The sequence below is a fragment of the Macrobrachium nipponense genome, chromosome 45 (assembly GCF_015104395.2).
Source record: "Macrobrachium nipponense isolate FS-2020 chromosome 45, ASM1510439v2, whole genome shotgun sequence".
NCBI lineage: Eukaryota > Metazoa > Arthropoda > Malacostraca > Decapoda > Palaemonidae > Macrobrachium > Macrobrachium nipponense.
The window spans coordinates 35,642,460-35,664,910 of record NC_061105.1 but is presented as its reverse complement, the minus strand read 5'-3'; the positions used below and the strand labels follow the sequence as shown (position 1 = coordinate 35,664,910).

Here is a 22,451-nt window from a genome sequence, read left to right as displayed (position 1 = left end):
CATCGCATTATCCTAATATTTGCTCCTTTTCATATTAGCCGTTTTATAGAGTTTCATATATCAAAATGTGTGCAAATTCATGAAGAATACAATAAAAAATAATTGAAGGTTGTAGCTTTTCCCATCTCCGAAATATGTGCATATAAAAAAATATATATATAAAAATTTCAACATTAGGTAACTTTAACTCGTCCGAAATGGTCGAAATCTGCAATTCTAATCTAAAACTCTTACAGTATTATAATATTCAATCATTTGTCTTCATTTTGAAACAAATTGGAAGTCTCTAGAACAATATTTAGATTTACGGTGAATTTTTGAAAAAAAAAAAAAATTTACGTCCGCGCGTTACGAATTTGTACATCATTTTGTGATAATATTTTTCCGGTGTTGCTTTTATTGTTTTACAATGTATTATATATCAAAATGATTGCAATTTAGTGTACAATACAACGAAAAAAAAGTAACTCGTTAGCTTAGACCGTTTTTTGCACAGCGTGATTTGAATACAATTATGTATGAATTTTTTTTTTCGCTACCATATATCGCATTATTTACATATGATAATGATATTTTTCATTTCTGATGGTTGCATACTAAACTTCAGGCAATGACAAAAAAAGGAGCCAAAAATGAACTCTTTAATCTTCAAAACTAAGCACGCTATGAATTTTTGAAAAAATGATTTTTTCCGCTTCCGCGCTCACTCCAAACCGGCCCCGGCATACGGGAGAGGTTTTGATTTTTAGGGCTTCGGCGTAAGAGGGTTAAAAAACATATGCTGCATCTCAGAACTGACCTGCACTTGCCAATCGAGCAGAGAGATACAGGATCTCCAACAACAGCAACCAAACTTTGTGCTCTAGTAATGGCAGTCGTGAGCAGCTTAGCATTTGATAGAAAGCCAAAATCTAATTCATCATCACCTGCCTTGCAAGTGTGTCTCGTTCGGACAGTTGACAAGATAATAACTCTAAACTGCTTCCCTGAAATAATCAAGACAGATTTTGTATAAGAATGAGCCATCTAGATTTTATATCAATTTACTAAGTTTTAGAAAAATTCACATAACACTGTTACAGAAAAAGCAATCAGGCATTTAGAACTCAAAATTTTTCCCCCAAGTAGAAAAGAAATTAAGATAAAACTTTGGTTAATAATATAATATTCTCTTTTTGCAATCTTTATAATGTGTTTGTTCCTTAATAAATTAAGGAGCAATTTGTATGCCACCCTTGTCAAAAAAATCATGAATCAGCATGAAAGTGGATTTATCTTCTAAAATCTATTACCAATAAACAGCTGATAAAGGCATTAACTGGTAACATCACAATTTGAAATGCAAAAATCAACCCTCAAGATTCTGATGACTGCAAATGATCTCATCAATAGAAAACTCTTAGATTAATTCAACTATTTATCTACAATTTTGGGGGGATTCCATTCAATATAATATGGATAAATTATTGAGATTCTTTACATAACTAATATATGAAAGTTAAGTGTGTTTGATTTGCCACAGGCAAGGTTTGAGACACCACCACCTCCCTATAAAGTCTCAATCATTTATTTCATTTTCACTTTTCATTTACCTTTAAGAATAAAAATGAATAAGCGCAAAAATTTTGGAAATCATCACAAGCTTTTCAATATGGTCAACACACCATACCAATGAAACACTAATGTAGGCTATGATTAAGACTTGCCTGCTCTTACAAACTAATATTTCAATAAAAAAAACATGGAGTACCTTGTACATTTAACACTCTTTCTACATTGATCTTATGGTGCTTGCGTTTTCTCAACTCTGCTCTTATCCGAATCATCTGATCAGCATACGGTGTTACAACACCAATGGATCCTTCAGCAATAGGACCCCAATCTTCAACTGGCCAGTGTTTGACAATTTCTCCAACCTGTTCGCATACCTCATACACCTGGAAAAAGAACCCATAAGTTTTACTGCTCAGTTACGGATAGAGCAGCTGACTTCCTATGCTCCTTGATAAATCATAAGTAGATAACCTGTATAACTCTCTGCCTTGCACTAATCAGGCCCCCAAACAAAGCTTTCAGTTACATGACTACTGGTAAGTCACTGGTCTAATGTACCTACCCCACAACACCACCAATAAGTCAATAATTCTGAAAAGTTCTTCAAGAAAATAACTATTTTGGTCATGTATTATCTTTTTATTTACCTTTTAAAACTGTCCTGTATAAATTTAACCCCCTACACACATATAAGTTCAAGGTTTGCCACCATATAGTTTCAGGGATTTTGCTGGAAAAATGTTCAAAGTGCCATTTATCACTATTGGTAACTTCAGATTGCTGTACAAGAGTCAGAGTGAGCTGGGAGAGATACAGTATTGCTTGAGTTGGTAAAAGGGAATGTTGTCCCAACTTCCCATTCAAGAATGTGTAGTAAATATTTTACAAGTATACTCAGAATTTGTTCCTATTTGTTATGATACTGTCTGACCTGTAACTGTAATCTGTATTTTTATTTGGATTTCTTGTACAAGGTGATTTGTAGACTTGTACTTGTTAATAGCATCATAGCACTTTGTGAATCACTGAAAATTATGGTGGAAATCACTCTCTTCTCAGATACATATTATGTCTAGTACTATTTATATGGCTGCGAGTTCAGCTGTGCATACTGATGATATTGGGTGAAGACTTATCTTAACTAACTTATCTTTTGAGAATGTTGAAGCTCAGACTCCAGTGTTGCTTTTTTATCCATCCGTAGAGATCATAAGTTGCAACGCATGTTGGCGGTACATTTCTGTGTTTACCATATTTCTTTTTAGAAGATATGATAGAGCAGTACATATTTTTACTCTTTTCAAAGTCCAGGGTGGTGGGAATTCCATTGCTGGATGGAAAATTGGTTTAATATTAGGTGAACTCATTAAATATTTGGTTCTTTGTGGGAAAGAGCTACTAGCAATATGGTTTTCTAATCTGATTATAATTCAGAAAGCAGGTAGCAGCGGGAAATGTTCCTGCTTGAAGGGAAAGACCCCTACGTTAACTTTGGTGAGAATGTTTGGGTACAACATTGCGCATCGCGCTCGTCATTTGTTTGTGAGGTTTGTTTTTATTTATGTTGTGAGCGGGAAGGGGAAGCGATTGGAAATGATGTAGGCACTTGTCAGGTTGGGACTGAGAGGTAAATAAAGACAGTTTTTACGCCTGCCTTTCATTTACCCTGCCACACTGGTCGACACAATCAACAAATGGTAGCAGAGCGTGGTTGTGGCAGGAAAGAGGGGATTGCAAGTACTAGTTTAGAAGATAGGCTAACACATCGTAAACATGAGTAGCGTCAGGGAATGTGGCGGTAGGCTAGTATTGCCAGTTTTCGGTGCTGATAAGGGCTATGACCTCTGGAAACAAGAGCTAAAAGCATGGCAGCTTGTTACAAGCATTGAGAAAAAGAAACAGGCTGTGGTTGTTGCCCTGTCATTCCCAGAAGGAAGCGAGGTAAGGAGCATGATTTTCGAGAAAGTGGATATTGATAAGTTGACAGTCGAAGATGGAATGAAAGTTTTGCTTCAACACTTGGACAAGTGGTGCAAGAAGGATGAGATGTCTGCAGCATATGAGGCATGGACAAGGTTTCACAGCTACAAAAAGGAAAAGGAACATACAATGGAGAAGTATATTTTGGAATTTGTGAAGAGAAGTACAGTTCTGGAGATGTACAAAATAAGTACACCAAAATGCATTTTAGCATTAAGTTACTAGACAGTGCAGGGCTAGAGGTTAAAGATAAACAAATAGTGTTGACAGCAGTGTCCGTTAGTGAAACGGATAAAATGTTTGATTGCATGTAAGCCCTTAGGAAATTTTTTGGAAGTCGGGAAGTGTTATCATTGGGTGCAGCGTCAAACATGAGTGAGAGCCCCTGCTGTGGTGATAAAATCTGAACCAGTATTTAGCACGGAGGAGGTAAATGTTATTACACGTGGAAGAGGACAGGGAAGGTTTAGAGGCAGAGGAAGAGGAAGCATAGTAAACAGAAGTGAAACAAATAACAGAGAAACTCAGTTGACATATATGGTAAGGTTAGGAAATGTTATTTATGTGGATCAGAGTACCACCTGTCTCCAGCATGTCCAAAAAAGTGTATGTAAGTAATGTAAAGGAAGAAGAGTTATATTCTGTTATTGAAAATCCAAAAATGATGTCAGTGTTGATGACAGAATCTATTAATTGTGCTATCCTAGACACAGCTTGCAGTTCTACAGTGTGTGGTAGTGATTGGCTGAAAGCTTACACACAGTCTTTGTCAGACAAAGAAAAATTGCAAATAGAAGAGGAAGAAAGTGAAACAACGTTTAGGTTTGGTGATGGTAATGTTTGTAAGTCAATGATGAAAGTAAAATTTCCAGTGAACATTGTAGGTGACAGAGCAAGTGTAATAGCAGATGTGGTGAACTGCTCTATATTCCCCTTTTATTCAGTAAAAAATCAATGAAGAGAGCACAAATGATATTGGACTTAGAAAATGATACTGCAGAAATTCATGAAAGAAAGTTGAAATTGAGGTGCACTTCCTCAGGACACTATTGCCTTCCACTGAGGGATGAGAAAGATGCCTGGAATAAAACAGAAGAAATAATGATGACCTTGGGAGATAATGCAAAAGAAAAAAATGAAGATGAAGAACAAGAGAACCAAAGTTGAGATCACTTCATCTGAAGATAATTTAACAATTAAGAGTACTCCAAATATTGGACAGAGAATAAGATTCCTGCTGAAAGAGTCTAATGAATGGCAGATAGGAACTGTTCACAGCCGCGCTGGAAAATCTAAAGGAAAATATAGAGTTGGAGAAATATTGAACAAAAAGATGGACATTTAACAGCCATTGACTGGAACAGAGATGTAGAAAAATGGGTACCAGTTTTAGAAGATGAAATACAGGAACCCAGTGAAATCGTAATGGCTTGTGAAAACACAGAAAGTCAGTGATGGGAAAGAGAAAATTAAAGCACTGCTAGTTGCCAGAGGTTTTGAGGAAAAAGAAGAAATCCAGTCAGATTCTCCCACTGTTAGCAAGAAAGTGTTGAGGTCCTTTGTTGGTATATTGTCTTCCAAAAGATGGGCAGTGAATTCAATTGATATTAAGGCTGCATTCCTACAAAGTGAACAGTTTGAGCGTGAAGTGTATCTTACTCCACCTGTTGAAGCTGGCTGTGATGATAATGTGTTATGGAAATAAAAAAATGTGTATATGGTCTTAATGATGCTGCTAGAAAATGGTATCTCACAGTGAAGACTTTCCTGTTCAAGATGGGATGTAATCAGGTGAAAACTGACCCTGCAGCATTCTATTGGTATTATGAAGGAGATTTGTGTGGTATGTTTTTGATGCATGTAGAAGATTTCTTGTGGGGAGGAATAAACAAATTTGAAAGTGCAGTCATTGCACAAATCAGAAATCATTTCCAGGTTAGGGAACATATATTCAGATACATTGGCCTGGATATTGTGCAGAATAATCATGGTGTCACACTTCATCAAAATGAGTATTGTAAATCTCTTGAATCTATAACTGTAAGTGCTGAGAGAGGATTAAATAAGAATATGGAGTGTAATGAAGAAGAAAAGGAGAACTTTAGGGGTCTAGTAGGCCAACTAGGGTGGTTATCCACGAATTCAAGACCTGACTTGGCATATGATATGTTGGAACTTAGCTGTAAAATAAATAACCCTAAAGTAAAAGATCTGATTGAGGCAAACAAATGTCTAAGAAAAGCCTGTACCTTTGAGATCTGTATGTACTTCCCAGGGCTGGGAGACAGTTGTAAGTTTAAGTTGGTTGTCTACAGTGATGCTTCTTATGGCAATCTCCCCCATGGATTTAGTAGTGCTGGGGGCTTTGTGATTTCCTTAGTGGTTGAAAATGGAAACAGTTGTCCTTTATACTGGGAGTCAAAGAAAATCAGAAGGGTTGTAAAAAGCACTCTTACAGCAGACACACTAGCAGCCGCTGAGGCAGTGCATATGGCTTACTATATTGGAAACATGTTGTCCCAAATATTGTATGATGGAAAGAGAAATCTGCCTGTGGAACTCTATGTGGATAACCGTTCACTTTATGAGAATGTGTACTATGTAAAAAATGTTTCAGAAAAGAGATTGAGAATTGACATAGCTATTCTCAAAGAATTAGTTCAGAATGGCGAGTTTAAGATATTTTAGGTAGATTCAAATGCACAGTTGGCTGATGTGTTAACCAAAAAGGGGGGTAAATTCTTTGAGAATAGGTAAAGTGTTTGAGAGTGGATCCCTGAAATCTTAAATAGATTTTATAAGTAGATAATTTTATTTTTGTTCCTATGCCATATAATGCTTCTTGCTTTGGACATGGATTTCTTTTTTTTTTTCTTTCTTTCAAAAGAGGGGGAATATGTTAACTTTGGTGAGAATGTTTGTGTACAATGTTGCGCATTGCACTCGCCATTTGTTTGTGAGGTTTGTTTATATTTATGTTGTGAGCGGAAAAGGGAAGCGATTGGAAATGATGTAGGCACTTGTCAGGTTGGGACTGAGAGGTAAATAAACACAGTTTTTATGTCTGCCTTTGATTTACCCTGCCACACTGGTCTACACGATCAACACCCTATGCATAGTTATCAATTTGCGGTGATGTTTTAGGGGTAATATACCTGCTTCTACAAACAGGGAGTTTATAGGGGATGATTGGTGAATAACAAGCAATTTTGTACTGTCAAAGGTTTGCGGGGTTAGATCCTATGTGTTGTGAGCATATACATATTGGGTTGTGGTCTCTTAAGATACTTTGTAATTCACCCACGTAAGATTCTTTGTAATTCACCCAAACGTAATCGGGTTAAGAGGCCATTTATATTCCATTGAATAATTTTATATTCCACTATTGAGAGGAATTGGTGTTAAATTCTGTAAATTCATTGCCGACTCTACTTTGCCTCAAAGTTTATATGCATTTGAATTTATTTGTGATTTTTTAATTGTTGTATTTGTATGTTGGTTATTAGGTTCAGCAGTTGTTTGTTTTTCATAATTGAATATTAATGTCTATTTTTTATTCTATAATTTCCTTTTTGTATTTCAAGGATTCAGAATATAATTCATTCTCATGTTGGTGTGTTAAAGGGCATTTCCAAAAATTTAATAAAATAGTCTATACAATTTCGTATTGTGTCCTCTGTGTTGGTAGTTAGTTGGTTATATGTACTTACACAGCACTCATTACAACCACAAGATGAAGCATGTTTGGTGAAGTTAGTAATTGGTTCAGAAGTATTTGATCTAGCTTTAAAAATTTCTGGTTTGTAATTCTATTGGTCCTTTTCTGTAGTGATAAGGACTGTTGGTTTTAGAGGTTATTTGTTTTTTTTTTTTTGTTAGTGGAATATTTGGGTCTTGTGGATGGTTGGGGTGTGATAGTTATATTTTGGTTTGGTTTAATGGTATGATTTTCATTATTATTATCTGTTAGGAATTGTAAAGAGTGATTAATTTATTCTTTACTGTCCAGATGTTGGCTGTTTGATTGGCATTGAGGGTAATTGTGTATTTCCACTAGTGATGAGGTTAGTACAATATCTTTTTTAAAATGTTCACCTGGTGTAGTTGGAGTTTCTTTGGACTGATTGTAATTTTCAATATTCACTTTTTTTCCCTTAGGTGGGGTTTGTTCCATTATTCTTTTCTTTTTGTCAGTTCAATTATTATTATTATTTGACTCCTCTTCCATTGGAAGTTCTTTTCCATGGATATCTGAATCTTCAGTGTTAGTGGTGGTACTAGTGGATATATAAACATGCTTGTTTTGGGGCTCAGTATTATTGATATGAGAATCAGTTGTACCCTTATATTATCTTGTTGTTTGTTATTAATGTGATCAATATTTAGATTTTTAGTTATATTTGCAAAAGACTGGTTTTTAGATGGATTACTGACTCCTCTTACTTTTAGCTCGAGTCTAGCTTCTTTGACTGACATTCCTGTTCTATTTATCAACAACTGGAGCTCTGTGTTGTATTGATAAAAGGAGCATTCCTTACATTTTGTGAGATGGGATTGTCCACAGTTTATGCACACTTTGGGGATTTACATTTCCAATTAGTAGTATGGGTGTCTGATGCACACATTGCGTATGCTGCTTTTATATGGCATTTTTTGTATGTGTGCCCATACTTTGAACATTGACTACACTGAAGTAGTTTTGGTATAAATGGATGCACTTCTCTATTTTGTCCAAGAATTTTGATTTTGAGTGGGAGATCTTGGCCTGTAAATTTTACTTTTGCAATATTAATTTGTTTATTTTTATCTTTCCTACTTGGAATTGAGTAGACTTCTAAATCATGTATATTATTGTGTCTTAACTTAAGGGAGTCAAGTATCAATTGTTTTGAGGGTAGTCCTTCTTCTTCAATGTTGGGTAAAATGACTGTGCCCTGTATATAATTTGATGTTTCATGACTTATTATTGTTACTTTTGTGCCATTTATTTCTTTTATATTTAAAATGGCGGTGGACGGTTTTTTTGTGGTTACCTGAAGTAACCATTCATTTTCTGTAATATATTGGCATTCCATTTCTTGTGTTGGACATATGTTCAATAATTTGTTTTCTAGTATTGCTGTTGATATTTTATTTTCAGCTTTAAGTACTACTAGAAATCTCAACCAGTTATCTGGTCCAATAAGATGATCAAAATGCACCAGTGATGGGTTAAGACGATAGTTTCTCTTTCTTTTTGGACCTTGCCTTATGCGGGTTATCTGTTATCAGATTCGTTCCCTTTCTCTGTAACATATGGTTCCATTGTTATTATGTTTGAATCTTCTGATTGGTTTTTACTTTTTTGTAGAATTTCTAAGGGCCCTGATGGGTATTTTGGATCGTATAATTTTTTTTGGGAACTGGATGTTCCTTTGCTGCATTATTATCTTGAACTGACTGAGGGACATTCAGGGATAAACTTCCAATGGTTATCAACTGTGTTGAATTGCGTCCATCAAGGGGTCCAGGGGTACTAAAAACTTTAATTGTATTTATGATAAATATTAGAAAAAGAAAAAAAAATAAATTTTAAAAAGATATCATTGGCTTTTCATGAAGTTAAATCTTCCACCAATGGCACAAATGAGAAATGAAACCCAAATGTCTGCATCCCTACCCTACCCCAAAAAGTGGGATGGCATAACATGATTAGTAATGGCCCAAGTGTAAGCAATACCCACTTGGTAGGACTAAGAGTATTAAAAATTACAATTATCCCCATCCTAACCACATTACGGGCAAACCGGACAGAATGCCGAGAGTTCTATTCCCACTATTTAGCATCGGATTTAACTTCAATCCAAGTTATATGTTTCTTATTATTAGATATGGAAAATTTTGACAAAAGTGGAAAAATCCACATATATTAACCCAAAACATATAATGTTATATGGGACTCTAGGGTTTGAACCTGGGAAGAAATTCCTGAGGTTCGAGAGCCGCCTCACCATGTCAAGGTGGTCCCAAAATGAGGGACTCTCCAGCTGCTACCTCCACTGCTTTCTGTATATTGCTTTTTTCTCTTCCCTTACAGCTGGCCAGCTGTTTAACTTTGCACTGGTCAAATTTTCACCTTTTACTTATGAACAAATTGTTTTAACTAGCCCTGCAAATCTTCAGTAAGCAATTCTGATTCAATCTTTTACACTCTTCTTTCCCATAACATAACATTCTCTTCAAGGTAAATTTGAGGATTGGTCTCTTCCTGGCAGAGCTACTGATAGTGATACTCTAAAGTTCAATAGTCTAATACTACATACTTCCTTACATGTATAGTAGTTGTTTTTAGCCTTGTTCTACCTTTATTTGCTTATACAGTACATTTATTGTTTGTTATTTATTTTACACAATTTCCTGGGCACTTTTTAAAAATAAGGACTCTTTTCTGTCAAAACAGTATTCCATAAGTTTGCATATCTGTATTAAAAAATATAATAAAGACAGCAATAAATAGTACTGTACTCTAAATAAGATTCATAAATTTCTTTCTTTGAGAACACTATTATAATAGTGAAAGTCAAAACAGTAAAACAATTAACTGGTGACATGCGAATAATGTAGATGAAAGTATATCATATTTCCCAAATTTTTAAGGTGAAATTTCCCTCTATCATTAGCCTTATCTGTGGCTACTTGGCACAGGTTCAACAAGTGTTAAAACTGAAATAATACTTAACAAATGCTCCCAATAGTTACCCCCACCCTTTGGAGGGTGAAGGTAAGACAGTGAATGTTTTGGTTGTCATTCCTCTCTAGTTGGTGAATACGGCAAGCTGTTTGGACACATGCTCTAAAATTTGGGTTTGTTTTTTTGGTTAACAAATGGATTGTTGGATTTTAGTCTTTTCAATCTTCCCTATCAAAATCTGTTTAGATTCTACAACCAACTGTAAGCTTGGGGTAGTAGAATAGATTTAATGCAATTAGATATCGACTTGGTAAAATCTAGAATAGAATTGTGAAACAATTTGAGTCTTTTGCATTGAATGTGCCCAGTGCATTGGCAGAGACAGTGTCCCCTTTTACCATTAGCCACTCTGCAGACGCAGCCTTGCGTGTCACCTTGGCACCCATTCCTGGTAGTCTGGGGGTTTCCAGATGAGGACTAAACATCCCAGGATGTTCAAGGACTGTGCCCTCCTGTCTCCTGCCTTTGTTTTTGGTCCTCCGTGGAAAAGTTAGATCACAGTCACATAAGGACAATAATGGTAGGTCTATATTTTCAATAGGTCTAGATCTTGTTTTAGACCTCATTATCCCTGTTGTAACTTCGACAAAAGACATTGTAATTTCCCTCAAGTTGTTATGTAGATTTGTGTATTTTCCTTATTTACTTAAAGTGGAAATATATATTGTGTGAAAGGAAGCTATTATGTTTTGTTCTCTTTTTATTTAGTTGTGAAAAGTGGTGTGTTTGGTCATTTCACATATTAGTTTGTAAATATATGTGTAATAGAGCTTGAGTACCGGTCGTCAGTTGTCTGCTGGTTCGATAACTAGTTGAACGTTTGGTGTCGGTCAGCTGCGACCATGAGGGTAGTCATGTTACAGCCATAGTAGTGTGGCTGTATATTTGTACTCTACTTACATATCACAACATCTTAACATACTTCATGCTGCTATGACTTGGGGACGTTAAGGGGCTGCTCTATGAGATAATGTTGAAACACCTTTTGAAAATTTCATGAATCATATAAAATAAGTTAAAAGACATTAATATACATGGTATATTAACAATATGCTTTAGGACACTAATAACTTTCAATCTCTCACACCTTACCTCTGAGTTGTTATGGAAGGCAGTTGAATTCGGATCTTGAAAGTCCTCTCCTCTAGCAGTAAAGAAAGTCAGCGGGTAAAACTTTGGATGAGCAGCCTGCTTTCCACTGGCAATTAAACGTCCCTCATAAAACAGATCCGACGTATACTGAAAAAGAAAATCAGATAAACCAATTTAAGTCCTGGAACACTTTATAAAATCTACATCCTCCTGTTGCAAAATTTCAATTTGCAAATTTACTAAAACCAGCCTTGTTTGATTTATAAATTCATAAAAATATAGACAAATTCTTATTAATAAATGGACATCACAGTGGAAAAGGAATGTCCCTTAGAAGCAAGATGGTCAAGTTTATTTTAAAAATTCTTGAATGAAACACACCCAAACAAGAATGCAATGTTTCAGATGACAAACTGCTTATTTTCCTAGGTGTAATATTTCAGATTACAACTTTGAGGTTTCCTTACTTTCCCAGGCTAAACCACAGCTGCATCTTATATTAACTTTGAGGAGAATGTTTGTGTACAACGTTGCGCATCGCGCACGTCATTTGTTTGTGAGGTTTGTTTATGTTTATGTTGTGAGCGGAAAGGGGAAGCGATTGGAAACTACTATGTAGGCACTTGTCAGGTTGGGACTGAGAGGTAAATAAAGACAGTTTTTTATGTCTGCCTTTGATTTACCCTGCCACACTGGTCAACACGATCAACAAATGGTAGCAGAGCATGGTTATGGCAGGAATGAGGGGATTGACAAGTACTAGTTTAGAAGATAGGCTAAGACATCGTAAACATGAGTAGCGTCAGCGAATGTGGCGGTAGGCTGGAATTGCCAGTTTTCGGTGCTGATAAGGGATATGACCGCTGGAAACGAGAGCTAAAAGCATGGCAGCTTGTCACAAGCATCGAGAAAAAGAAACAGGCTGTGGTTGTTGCCCTGTCATTCCCAGAAGGAAGCGAGGTAAGGAGCAAGATTTTCGAGAAAGCGGATATTGATAAGTTGGCAGTCGAAGATGGAATGAAAGTTTGCTTCAACACTTGGACAAGTGGTACAAGAAGGATGAAATATCTGCAGCGTATGAGGGATGGACAAGGTTTCACAGCTACAAAAAGAAGAGGAACATACAATGGAGAAGTACATTTTGGAATTTGTGAAGAGAAGTACAGTTCTGGAGACGTACAAAGTAGGTACAGTGGACCCCCTGTATTCGCGTTCTCCAGATTCGCGGACTCACACATTCGCAGAATTCTCTCAGGAACGTTTCCCTGCATTATTCGCGGAAAATTCGCGCATTCGCGGTATTTTTTTATGGCAAATATCCACAAATTCCTGGTTTTTTTGATGAATTTCATCAAAAAAACCATGTATGAAAATTATTACTGGTGGGTTTTTCTTGAGTTTTAACTAAGAAAATAGGCTGTTTTTGGCATTTTTATAGGGGTTCCAAACATTCGAGGGTTCTAACTATTCACGGGGGGGTATGGTACGCATCCCCCGCGAATACGGGGGGACCACTGTACACCAAAATGCATTTTAGCATTAAGTTACCAGACAGTGCAGGGTGCATTTTAGCATTAAGTTACCAGACAGTGCAGGGCTAGAGGTTAAAGATAAACAAATAGTGTTGACAGCAGTGTCCTTTAGTGAAACGGATAAAATGTTTGATTCTATGCAGCAAGCCCTTAGGAAATTTTTTGGAAGTCGGGAAGTGTTATCATTGGGTGCAGCGTCAAACATGAGTGAGAGCCCCTGCTGTGGTGATAAAATCTGAACCAGTATTTAGCACGGAGGAGGTAAATGTTATTACACGTGGAAGAGGACAGGGAAGGTTTAGAGGCAGAGGAAGAGGAAGCATAGTAAACAGAAGTGAAACAAATAGGCAGAGAAACTCAGTTGACATATATGGTAAGGTTAGGAAATGTTATTTATGTGGATCAGAGTACCACCTGTCTCCAGCATGTCCAAAAAAATGTGTATGTAAGTAGTGTAAAGGAAGAAGAGTTATATTCTATTATTGAAAATCCAAAAATGATGTCAGTGTTGATGACAGAATCTATTAATTGTGCTATCCTAGACACAGCTTGCAGTTCTACAGTGTGTGGTAGTGATTGGTTGAAAGCTTACACACAGTCTTTGTCAGACAAAGAAAAATTGCAAATAGAAGAGGAAGAAAGTGAAACAACGTTTAGGTTTGGTGATGGTAATGTTTATAAGTCTATGATGAAAGTAAAATTTCCAGTGAACATTGTAGGTGACAGAGCAAGTGTAATAGCAGATGTGGTGAACTGCTCTATATTCCCCTTTTATTCAGTAAAAAATCAATGAAGAGAGCACAAATGATATTGGACTTAGAAAATGATACTGCAGAAATTCATGGAAGAAAGTTGAAATTGAGGTGCACTTTCTCAGGACACTATTGCCTTCCACTGAGGGATGAGAAAGAAGCCTGGAAGAAAACAGAAGAAATAATGATGACCTTGGGAGATAATGCAAAAGAAAGAAGATCATAGGAAAATTGCACCAACAATTCAGGCATCCCTCATCTAAAAGACTGATTCAGTTGTTGAAGGATGCTGGTGCTAAGAATGAAATGTGCTATGTGTATGCTGAAGATGTATCAGATAGCTGTGAGATATGCATGAAATATAAGAAAACACCATCAAGGCTAATTGTTAGTGTGAATATGGCAAAGGAGTTCAATGAAGTAGTGGCATTAGACCTAAAGGAATACAAAAAAGGGGAGAGTATACATTTTCTGCATATGGTGGATATGGCAACAAGGTTCTCAAAGTCTTGTGAGACAAGAAGTAAAGAACCTAAGGAGATAATAGACAAAATGATGGAGACATGGTTGGGAACTGGTTTGGGACCCCCTGTGAAATTCTTGTTCGCATAACACACAAATAATGCAATCAGTATGGCTGCCACACTCACCTGTATCAGACCTGTTCCACCTTATGATGTGTGAAATTCTTCAACCCGCCTGCCAGAAAGACGACGAGGGAAAAAGAGAAAGGAGACCAGCCATCTCCCTCATTCTCTCTCCAACAATCATCTTAGGTAAGATGCCAACTGTCCTGCTTTGGGCACTGGTGAGTTACTCAACTTCATAGGCAGCTCACCAGACCCAAGGAAAAGTGTCCAAGAACCTGTGAGCAATGTCCTTCAGGAAGGAAATGAACTTGGTCTGCTTAAGCCAGGAGCCAACATTCAAAACACTATGAACCGACAAATTCTTCTTTATTGACAAAGAGGAATTCAATCCTCTCATGTCATATGCTCTAGCCTGCACAGACTCTGTGGCAGAACTATTCAATGAGGAGTATACCTTTAATCACCTCACGCAGCCAGAATGACAAGATCTTGGAAACTTCCATTCTGGACCGACCGGTGTGTTTCCATTCTGGACCGACCGGTGTGTTTCCATTCTGGACCGACCAGTGCTAACACAAAGTCAATGACTGTTGGTCTTAAGTGGAGAATCTTCAGATAGCAGGGCAGAGGTTTCACAGGACAAGGTAAGAACTCCTACGGATCACTTTCCACCCATTCATTCCGGAGTAAAATTAAAAGAGACGAACTTATATCATGAACCGAGTGATTCTGAGTCTTACCTACGAAATCCAGGACAATTTGAAGGCCACAGACCTCTCATTTTTTATGGTGCCATGAGTTAGTTCTCTCTTCGAGAAAGTCAATGCAAATACAAAAAAACCGTCACAAGAGTCAGATCTCCCACTAACTATTGACGTAGTGGTTTAAATGAAGCTCAAGTGAGACTACTCAAGACCAGAGTAAGATCACACATTGCATATTTGAGCTCCTTTGTTGAATAGGACTGTACCACCTTCTAAAACACCATTCCCAGGATAAAGATATGTCCGAGCCTTAAAGGAGTAGGATCAACCCAAAGTTGGGCCTGCAGTTCCTGAAAGCTGAGATGGAAAGACCTTTTCATTATGTGAAAGAAAAGGAAATTTAATAACAGCTCACTGACATTTGGAGTGGGGAGAAAAACTGTCGACAAAACCAACCATAGTAGGTGGCCCACCCTTCCTGGTAAACTGCTGATGAAGACCTCCTGAGAAAGCTAGACATCTGGTCTGCTGCTTTGAAAGAACACCTTGCTTTCAGGAGGTACTCGACAGTCTCCAGCCGTGAAACAACAGAGATTTTATTGAATGGTGGAACATTTCCACATGAGGCTGGCAAGGAAGTGCCCATGAATGATTCTTCTCATAATTGCTGACAAGATATATTAGTCATGGGCACCGCTCCACCTGTGTACACTGGGGAGTCACCAAGGACACCCTGAAATTTCTGGGGCTCAAAAGCCTGCCCAAGACCTGATGGATCCAGCAGACTACATACTCTGTCCAGAACCTGACGGATCCCACAGATTTCTCTAACCAGGCCTAACGTATTTGGCAGAACTGAGGGAATACCTACTCTGGAGATTGTGCCAAAGATGCTGAAGAGCGTCCTCCGTCTGAGGAAGAGGATCCTTGACTCCATTTCCTGTTGCAGCAAGAGGAAAAGAGGTCTAACATGGATCTTTCTTAGCTTGGAAGTAGCTTACCATGAGCTCCACAGGGGTGTCGACTGCACACTGGTGTATCTCAACTGTCAAAAGGGAAGAGGAGCTGGTGGCAGAAAGGATTTTCATCTCAATAGAAGACTTCTAGAATCTGTCATCGAGAAAAGGCTCAAGAGAGTCTTCAAAGGCTGAAAATATAATGGGGCCCCCTATTGGGATGTCCTAAAATAAAACTCATTAGATATTCTCTAAAATCTCCTACTGTAAACTTCACATGACAAAAGTAACTGCACTGTAGAACTGGAAGAAGCCCTTGAGCTGCCCAGGAGACATGCATCCTCAACCGTAGAGATTCCTTATAAGTTGATCCATCATGATGACCTACAATCAGTATGCTACTCATCAGAGGAGTGTGCCTATATTAACAGATCCCGGACCCCTTTCTAGGCTAAGGAACCATCATGGCAGTGTTCCAGAGCAATATCAACAGTTAAAATGGATCCTTCGTAATTTGAAGGTAAGTCCACCAAAAAACAAGTTACATTACTGATCTGGCCATTCATATGAAGGAAGGTTTAGCTAGGAATTGAACCTAACCCAACCAAAAGCCAACTTCTTAAGGCATGAAAAGTATAAATAGGCCTGGGAAGGTCTAACTAGCATACCCATTAACCGTCATTTTAGATTACCCTAAGAACTTATCCCCATAGGTCTGCTAAGCCAAATTCTAGCACTTAATCTAAGCTAAGATAGAGAGGAAAGTTCTAGTCAACGAAACTAGCTACGCTAGTTGGTGAATTAACCACTTGCAAGGTTTGACTAGTTAACTTAGGCTAAGAACAACCATTTAGACTATGACAAGGTACCTTGGACTAGTTAGACTAGGCTAAGACCTTAACCACTTCGCCTAGGATAAGGATGCCTTGAACCAGTTAGGCTAGTCTAAGAACTCAATCACTTAGTCTAGGGTAAGGTATCCTTAAACTATTTACATTAGGCTAAAGACCCATCAGTTAGTCTAGAGCCAGGTAGCCTTGAACTAGTTAAGCTAGGCCAGGCTAAGGATATGTAGCCCTGAACTGGTTAGGTTAGCTAAGAACTCAGCCATTGCTAGGCTAAGAACTCAACTACTTAGGCTACGTAAGAAGGCTTCTGAATTATCTAGGCTAGGCTAAGACCTAACCCCCTAAGGATAGGTTGTATTAGCTACTTGCCAGGTAAGAATGCAAATACTTCGGCTCCCTGAAGTGTCTTGGCCTACACCCAAGTATCTAACCATAAAGTAGGCCTGAATCACAAAGGCGGCTGGATGGCTTGATTGAACAAATACATCAACTGGCATTTGCACAGATGGTGAGTGACGTAACTATGCTTCTGAGCACAATGTAATTTGAACAGAAGACACTGGATGTGGCTGTACGATGAAACACATACGTGAACTTGATGTAAGGACGTGGGCATGGCACTATACGTCCATGGACATTGGTACACATAGATGAATGAAATGACAGTTCATATCAAGAGGAGCGATACAAGTTGGAACATCAGTGAGAAGATCGCTCAACCATGTACAATGGACAAACAAGAATCTAGTTCATGTATGAGCAATGAGTCACGTACACAGAGCAGTGATGACACCCACAGAGCAGTGATGACACCCACACACATTCGTGTCGTGTGGAGCGATACAAGTTGGAGCATCAGTGAGAAGGTCATTCAATCATGTACACAGACAAGCGAGGATCAAGTACACGTACGAGTGATGAGCCACGTACACAGACCAGTGAAGACACCCGTACACGTTCGTGTCATCTGGAGCGAAACAAGCTGGAACATTAGTGAGAAGATCGCTCACTCATGTACATGGAGAACCAAGGATCAAGTACGTGTACGAGTGATGAGCCACATACACAGACCAGTGATGACACCTGTACACATTCGTGTCATGTGGAGACAAGCGATGAGCCATATTCACTCTGAGAATGCCTTCTTTCCACTAGCTCCACTGCCAACCTCACAAACGCAAACTTGTGGGTAGATGGTGAAGCACTGCTCTCACTTGCCCAAACACAGACAAGCATGGGAGACCCAGTCATGGGGCAAAAGACAATGTATTACTCTCTCACTCGCAGAAGACGAAACCAACCATTCCTTGATCCTCCATCTGACACAATGGTGAGGCAGTGATGGAGAAGTAGGAGAATGAGTGAAACTCCTCTCTCTATGAGGTCTCTTACTAGCAGGAGTCGGGGAAGAGACCCTTCATTTTGAACTTTCTTCCTCGTAAATACAGTAGAAATCCTATCTCGCAAACATAGTCCAGCGCCAGCCTCTTGAAGAGCACTTGAACCAACGCCTCGAACCGCCTAGCCAGAGAAGTCGATGACGTCATAACAGCAGAGATGACACCATAACTGGAGATGTGCAGCCAAACTCATCTGACATAAAAGTCTGAGAGGAATCTGGGAATGACGTCACGACATCTCTATGACCATCGCTGACTGACAGTCTCACTGGTGGAGAGCCTGAGAGCATGTCGACAATGATGAAGGTGTTCCACAAGATGGCAGCACTCGAGAGCCAATGTAAAGGAGCTGGGGGGGACTGGTATAGAGGATGGAGAGGGGGTACGCTTCTTCAAGAAATGCGACAACAGCCCATCCAAGGAAGGTGAACCCTATAGCCCAAGCGATGCCCAAACAAACACCATCTTGGATGACTCCGTATCTGAAATGAAGGAATTAGATGCACTCCTTGCATGAGCCTAACGAACACAAACATGCCACTGTGGAGAAAACGGTTATCCAAATAACCAGCTCTAGGTAGTTCATACAGATGGTTACAACCGACCACGATGGCGTCATGTACGAATCATTGCTCAACAGGCATAGGAGAGAAGCCAGCTAGATGTATGAGAATGACGTCACGACATCTGACTGTAGCTCAAGCCAAGAGGAGCTACAACTATGCAGTCAGCAAAACCCAGGACGTCACAAGCCCGTTCGCGATATCACAGCCTACTCACAACGTCACACAGCAGATTACTGTCACAGAGAGAAGAGAACATTTGAATAATGCAGAAAACGTAAAACAAAATAGTGTTACATTACTTATATGAACATCATAGGTAAACAATGTTCAAAGCAAACCGAAAGGTTGGTATCCCGCATGATGACGCTGAATTGTTCAGCAGGAAGGGGCTCCGACAACGGCAAAGAACCCACCACCGACAGTATTGACTGCTCTAAATTCTCACTTCCTCACAACAAAAACACAAAGGCAAAATTAGTGACTTGATGTCCCTTTCAGATGGAAGCGAAGCAGAAGGCTCAAAAGTTATGGGAGTCCGCCACCAGATTCCAGATGAGATACAGGGCTGACAACTTCAGAGTCTGTAAATAAACCAAAATTCTCTCTCCCTCAGGATGATGTATCCTGAGAGACTAAAATAATATGCGAGGATGGAGGGAAATACGGAAGAAAGCATTACCGCCCATGCCCCAATCCTCTTAAAATGATGGAAAGAGATGAGATGACAATCATGACTGGCCCAGCAAGCAAAAGGGAAGATCACCCCATCTGCCATTAAAAATGACCTGGACATCCCGAAACACACACATCTGAAAGACTAAAACATTGCAAAGTTCCCAGACATGTGTGAAAAGATATATAAAACATAAATGGTGAAACACATATCAAAATTAAAACACTAAACCAAAAAAGGGTCCTGTCTCCCTAAAGGCAATACTCTCAAGGACACAGACCAGTTTATCACACAACACAAGTGATGCTGATGCAGGGTGAGAGATGTATCTACTGCAAAAGCATCTATCTTAAGGAATGTCAACATAGTAAACAAGGATGGCTTGACTGAAAACGTTGACATCCACGAAATTTCTGGGAAGCTCAGGCTAAGATAAAAGAAACCGGCTTGGAAGAGGAGAGCGAAGCGAAACTCACTTTCTATAGTAGTAAAAGAAAGACTGGCATATTGTGGGGTACGAGCTTGGTTGTTGACCAAACATCCACCAAGTAAATGCGTGAGTTGCCAGATGCCACAGATTCCTTGTTTTACAATCTTTGATTGTTTTTACCAGTTTCCAGCTAGCGCTAGAAGATTATCCTATTGTTACGACCGAATGTTTGTTCCTTGTATGAACAACTAACAAGGTTTACGTGTGAAGTATCAATGCAGTGCAGTAAGCTACATAATCTGACAACTTAACCACAACACTCATTTTTCAGTGCATATTTCTATTTCAACATTCGAACCCTTATTTCTTGACAAATGGTAACACAGCGCAACAATTACTAATGCTTCACAACCATGAATCAGATAACAGAACTCTCTTTTAACAGATTTACTTTTAGGTTCAAGGTACAAAAATGATAAACACAAGAACAACTGTCAATACACTCCATGGTTCAACAAAGCAAAATCATAAAACCTACAATAGGCAACAGACTGGCTTAAAAAACTACCAACTAAATACACTAACAAAGGATTATCAGAAACAAACAAATGCACTTATCTCACCTTCACATAAAACAGGTTTAAAAAAGATGTGTCACAAATAAGTGCAACTGTTGTTATAAGTGATGAACATGGAGCACAAAGCATCCGGTTCGAAAGGGCATTATTATCTATCAAGAGATAAGATGTTTCCTGAAATACCTACAGACAGTTCTAAAGAAATATAAAGTTGGTATTTTTTAGTGGAAATAAGTTTATCTCCTTCAACTGAAATGTATACGAATAGGCTCAGGATGACACAGAAACTACTGAATAAACGCAAATCCTAAATGTTGTCAAAGCTTTTCTTTACAACATCAAGTTTTTATAGGTAATGCAGCAGTTCCGGAATACTTTGGCATTTGCATAGGAAAATCAGTTTTGCATACTCTGAAATAAATACTGCCTTTGTAATAATGGTGTTCCAGTCCAGTTTTTTTTTTACATGAAATAGAAAAAGTGTACACATCATATTACTGTAGTAAATATTTTAATTTTTTTGCATTAGTTTTGTAAAATATTTTGAAAAAGATTAAAATAGTAGTACATACTATCATATAGTATTATGTATGATAGATAGAGAAGAGCAGTATGATAACTTGAGCAAAGAGAGTGGCAGCAACTGAAAATTCCAAATCCACTTACAAGTTGTTGCAAATGGCCAATTTTCATCCACTTCTTTAGTATAGTACACTTTTATCATATTTTCTCTTCCATAATTATAATGCTGTCTCACATTACCATTTCTCTGTTTCCTTTTCCTGGCATGAGAGCCCCTGCAGTTCACAGTTCCTAACAATTCTACAGGTTCAAGGCATAATAGACACCCTCGTCTCATGAAATTTACAAATAGCAAGGCAAGGCTTTCAATACGTTAAGTTAAACCCTCAGTTATATTCAAAGACCTAGATGGGTATGTCCGCAGTTTGGTAGCTCCTTAATTTAGCCCTATTTTCAAGATTTACATTCCACCTCACTTCATGTTATTTGTGGCAGCTGATAATAATTTGTGAGAAATGATGGACGCAGCCAGAGGGCATTTGTGTTCCCAACCACCTTTTGGCTTACCCTCCATTGCATGCCTCCCCCTTATGACTAACTATGTGCTTCCTCTCTCCATGAATACAAATGTGAAAAGTTTTATCTATGGTTTTTTTTATATTTTACTTTTATGTTGACTACCTCGCTCACCAATGTTAATTATAAAACATTATCTCTCATTGCACTGTACTACCAACAAAAATACTACTTAGTTAATTGTTAGTAAAATGACATTTTTATAATAATATAAAGTTTCACTTATACTTACCCGGTGGTTACATATAGCTGTCGTCTCCTGACGTCACGGCAAAATTTGAAATTCGCGGTAGCGCTAATGGTTTGACAGGTGATCCCTCTACTCCAGCCCTCTACCGGGTACCGGGAACCATTCCAACAATAAATCAGAAGTTTCATGCCTACCTGTCCATATGAGGGGAGGAGGGCGGGCTTCGTTATGTAACCACCGGGTAAGTATAAGTGAACTTTATATTATTATAAAAATGTCATTTTCACTTATATAACTTACCCGGTGGTTACATATAGCTGATTGACACATTTAGGTGGTGGGACAATGGCAGCTAAAATAACAACTGTTGGAATTATCCGAAGATATAGGTTCCCTACCTTTAAAGACCGTTGACTCAGTGGTTAGTGCCTCTGTAGTCTGCTGGCCTTTATTGTACCGACAGGATATATGGATCCGTGCGTCGGACACAATAATAAGTACTTGCCGTTGAGGACGTGACCGTAACGGACAAGACTATAATGCCCCTGCTCAGGGCGCAGTACAAATCACCACAAAATACAATGAAAAACGAGGGATCACCACAACCGTTTAAGAAATACACCAAGACATTAAAAGACTGAAAGATACTCAAAAAAACTCCCTGTATCTTCAGACAACCTTAAAAATACAAAAAACATAATCAAGGAGAAAAGTTAGTGAGGATGGGATACATCCTTCTCTCCCTCACCCAATACCGTGTCAGTCACAATGAATGGCC

At 38.4% G+C, this 22,451-nt stretch overlaps 1 protein-coding gene across 1 annotated transcript in view; it reads right to left on the bottom strand.

Annotated features, from left to right (window-relative positions):
- LOC135214475 (probable helicase with zinc finger domain) overlaps window positions 1–22,451 on the bottom strand; it is a 78,900-nt gene that overhangs the window by 34,615 nt on the left and 21,834 nt on the right. Inside the window, exons 2-4 of the mRNA XM_064248822.1 lie at window positions 11,357–11,503; window positions 1,751–1,937; window positions 800–986 (exon numbers count right to left, since the gene is read on the bottom strand). Of these exons, the coding sequence (XP_064104892.1) occupies window positions 800–986; window positions 1,751–1,937; window positions 11,357–11,503 (521 nt within the window). The remainder of the gene's footprint in view (window positions 1–799; window positions 987–1,750; window positions 1,938–11,356; window positions 11,504–22,451) is intronic.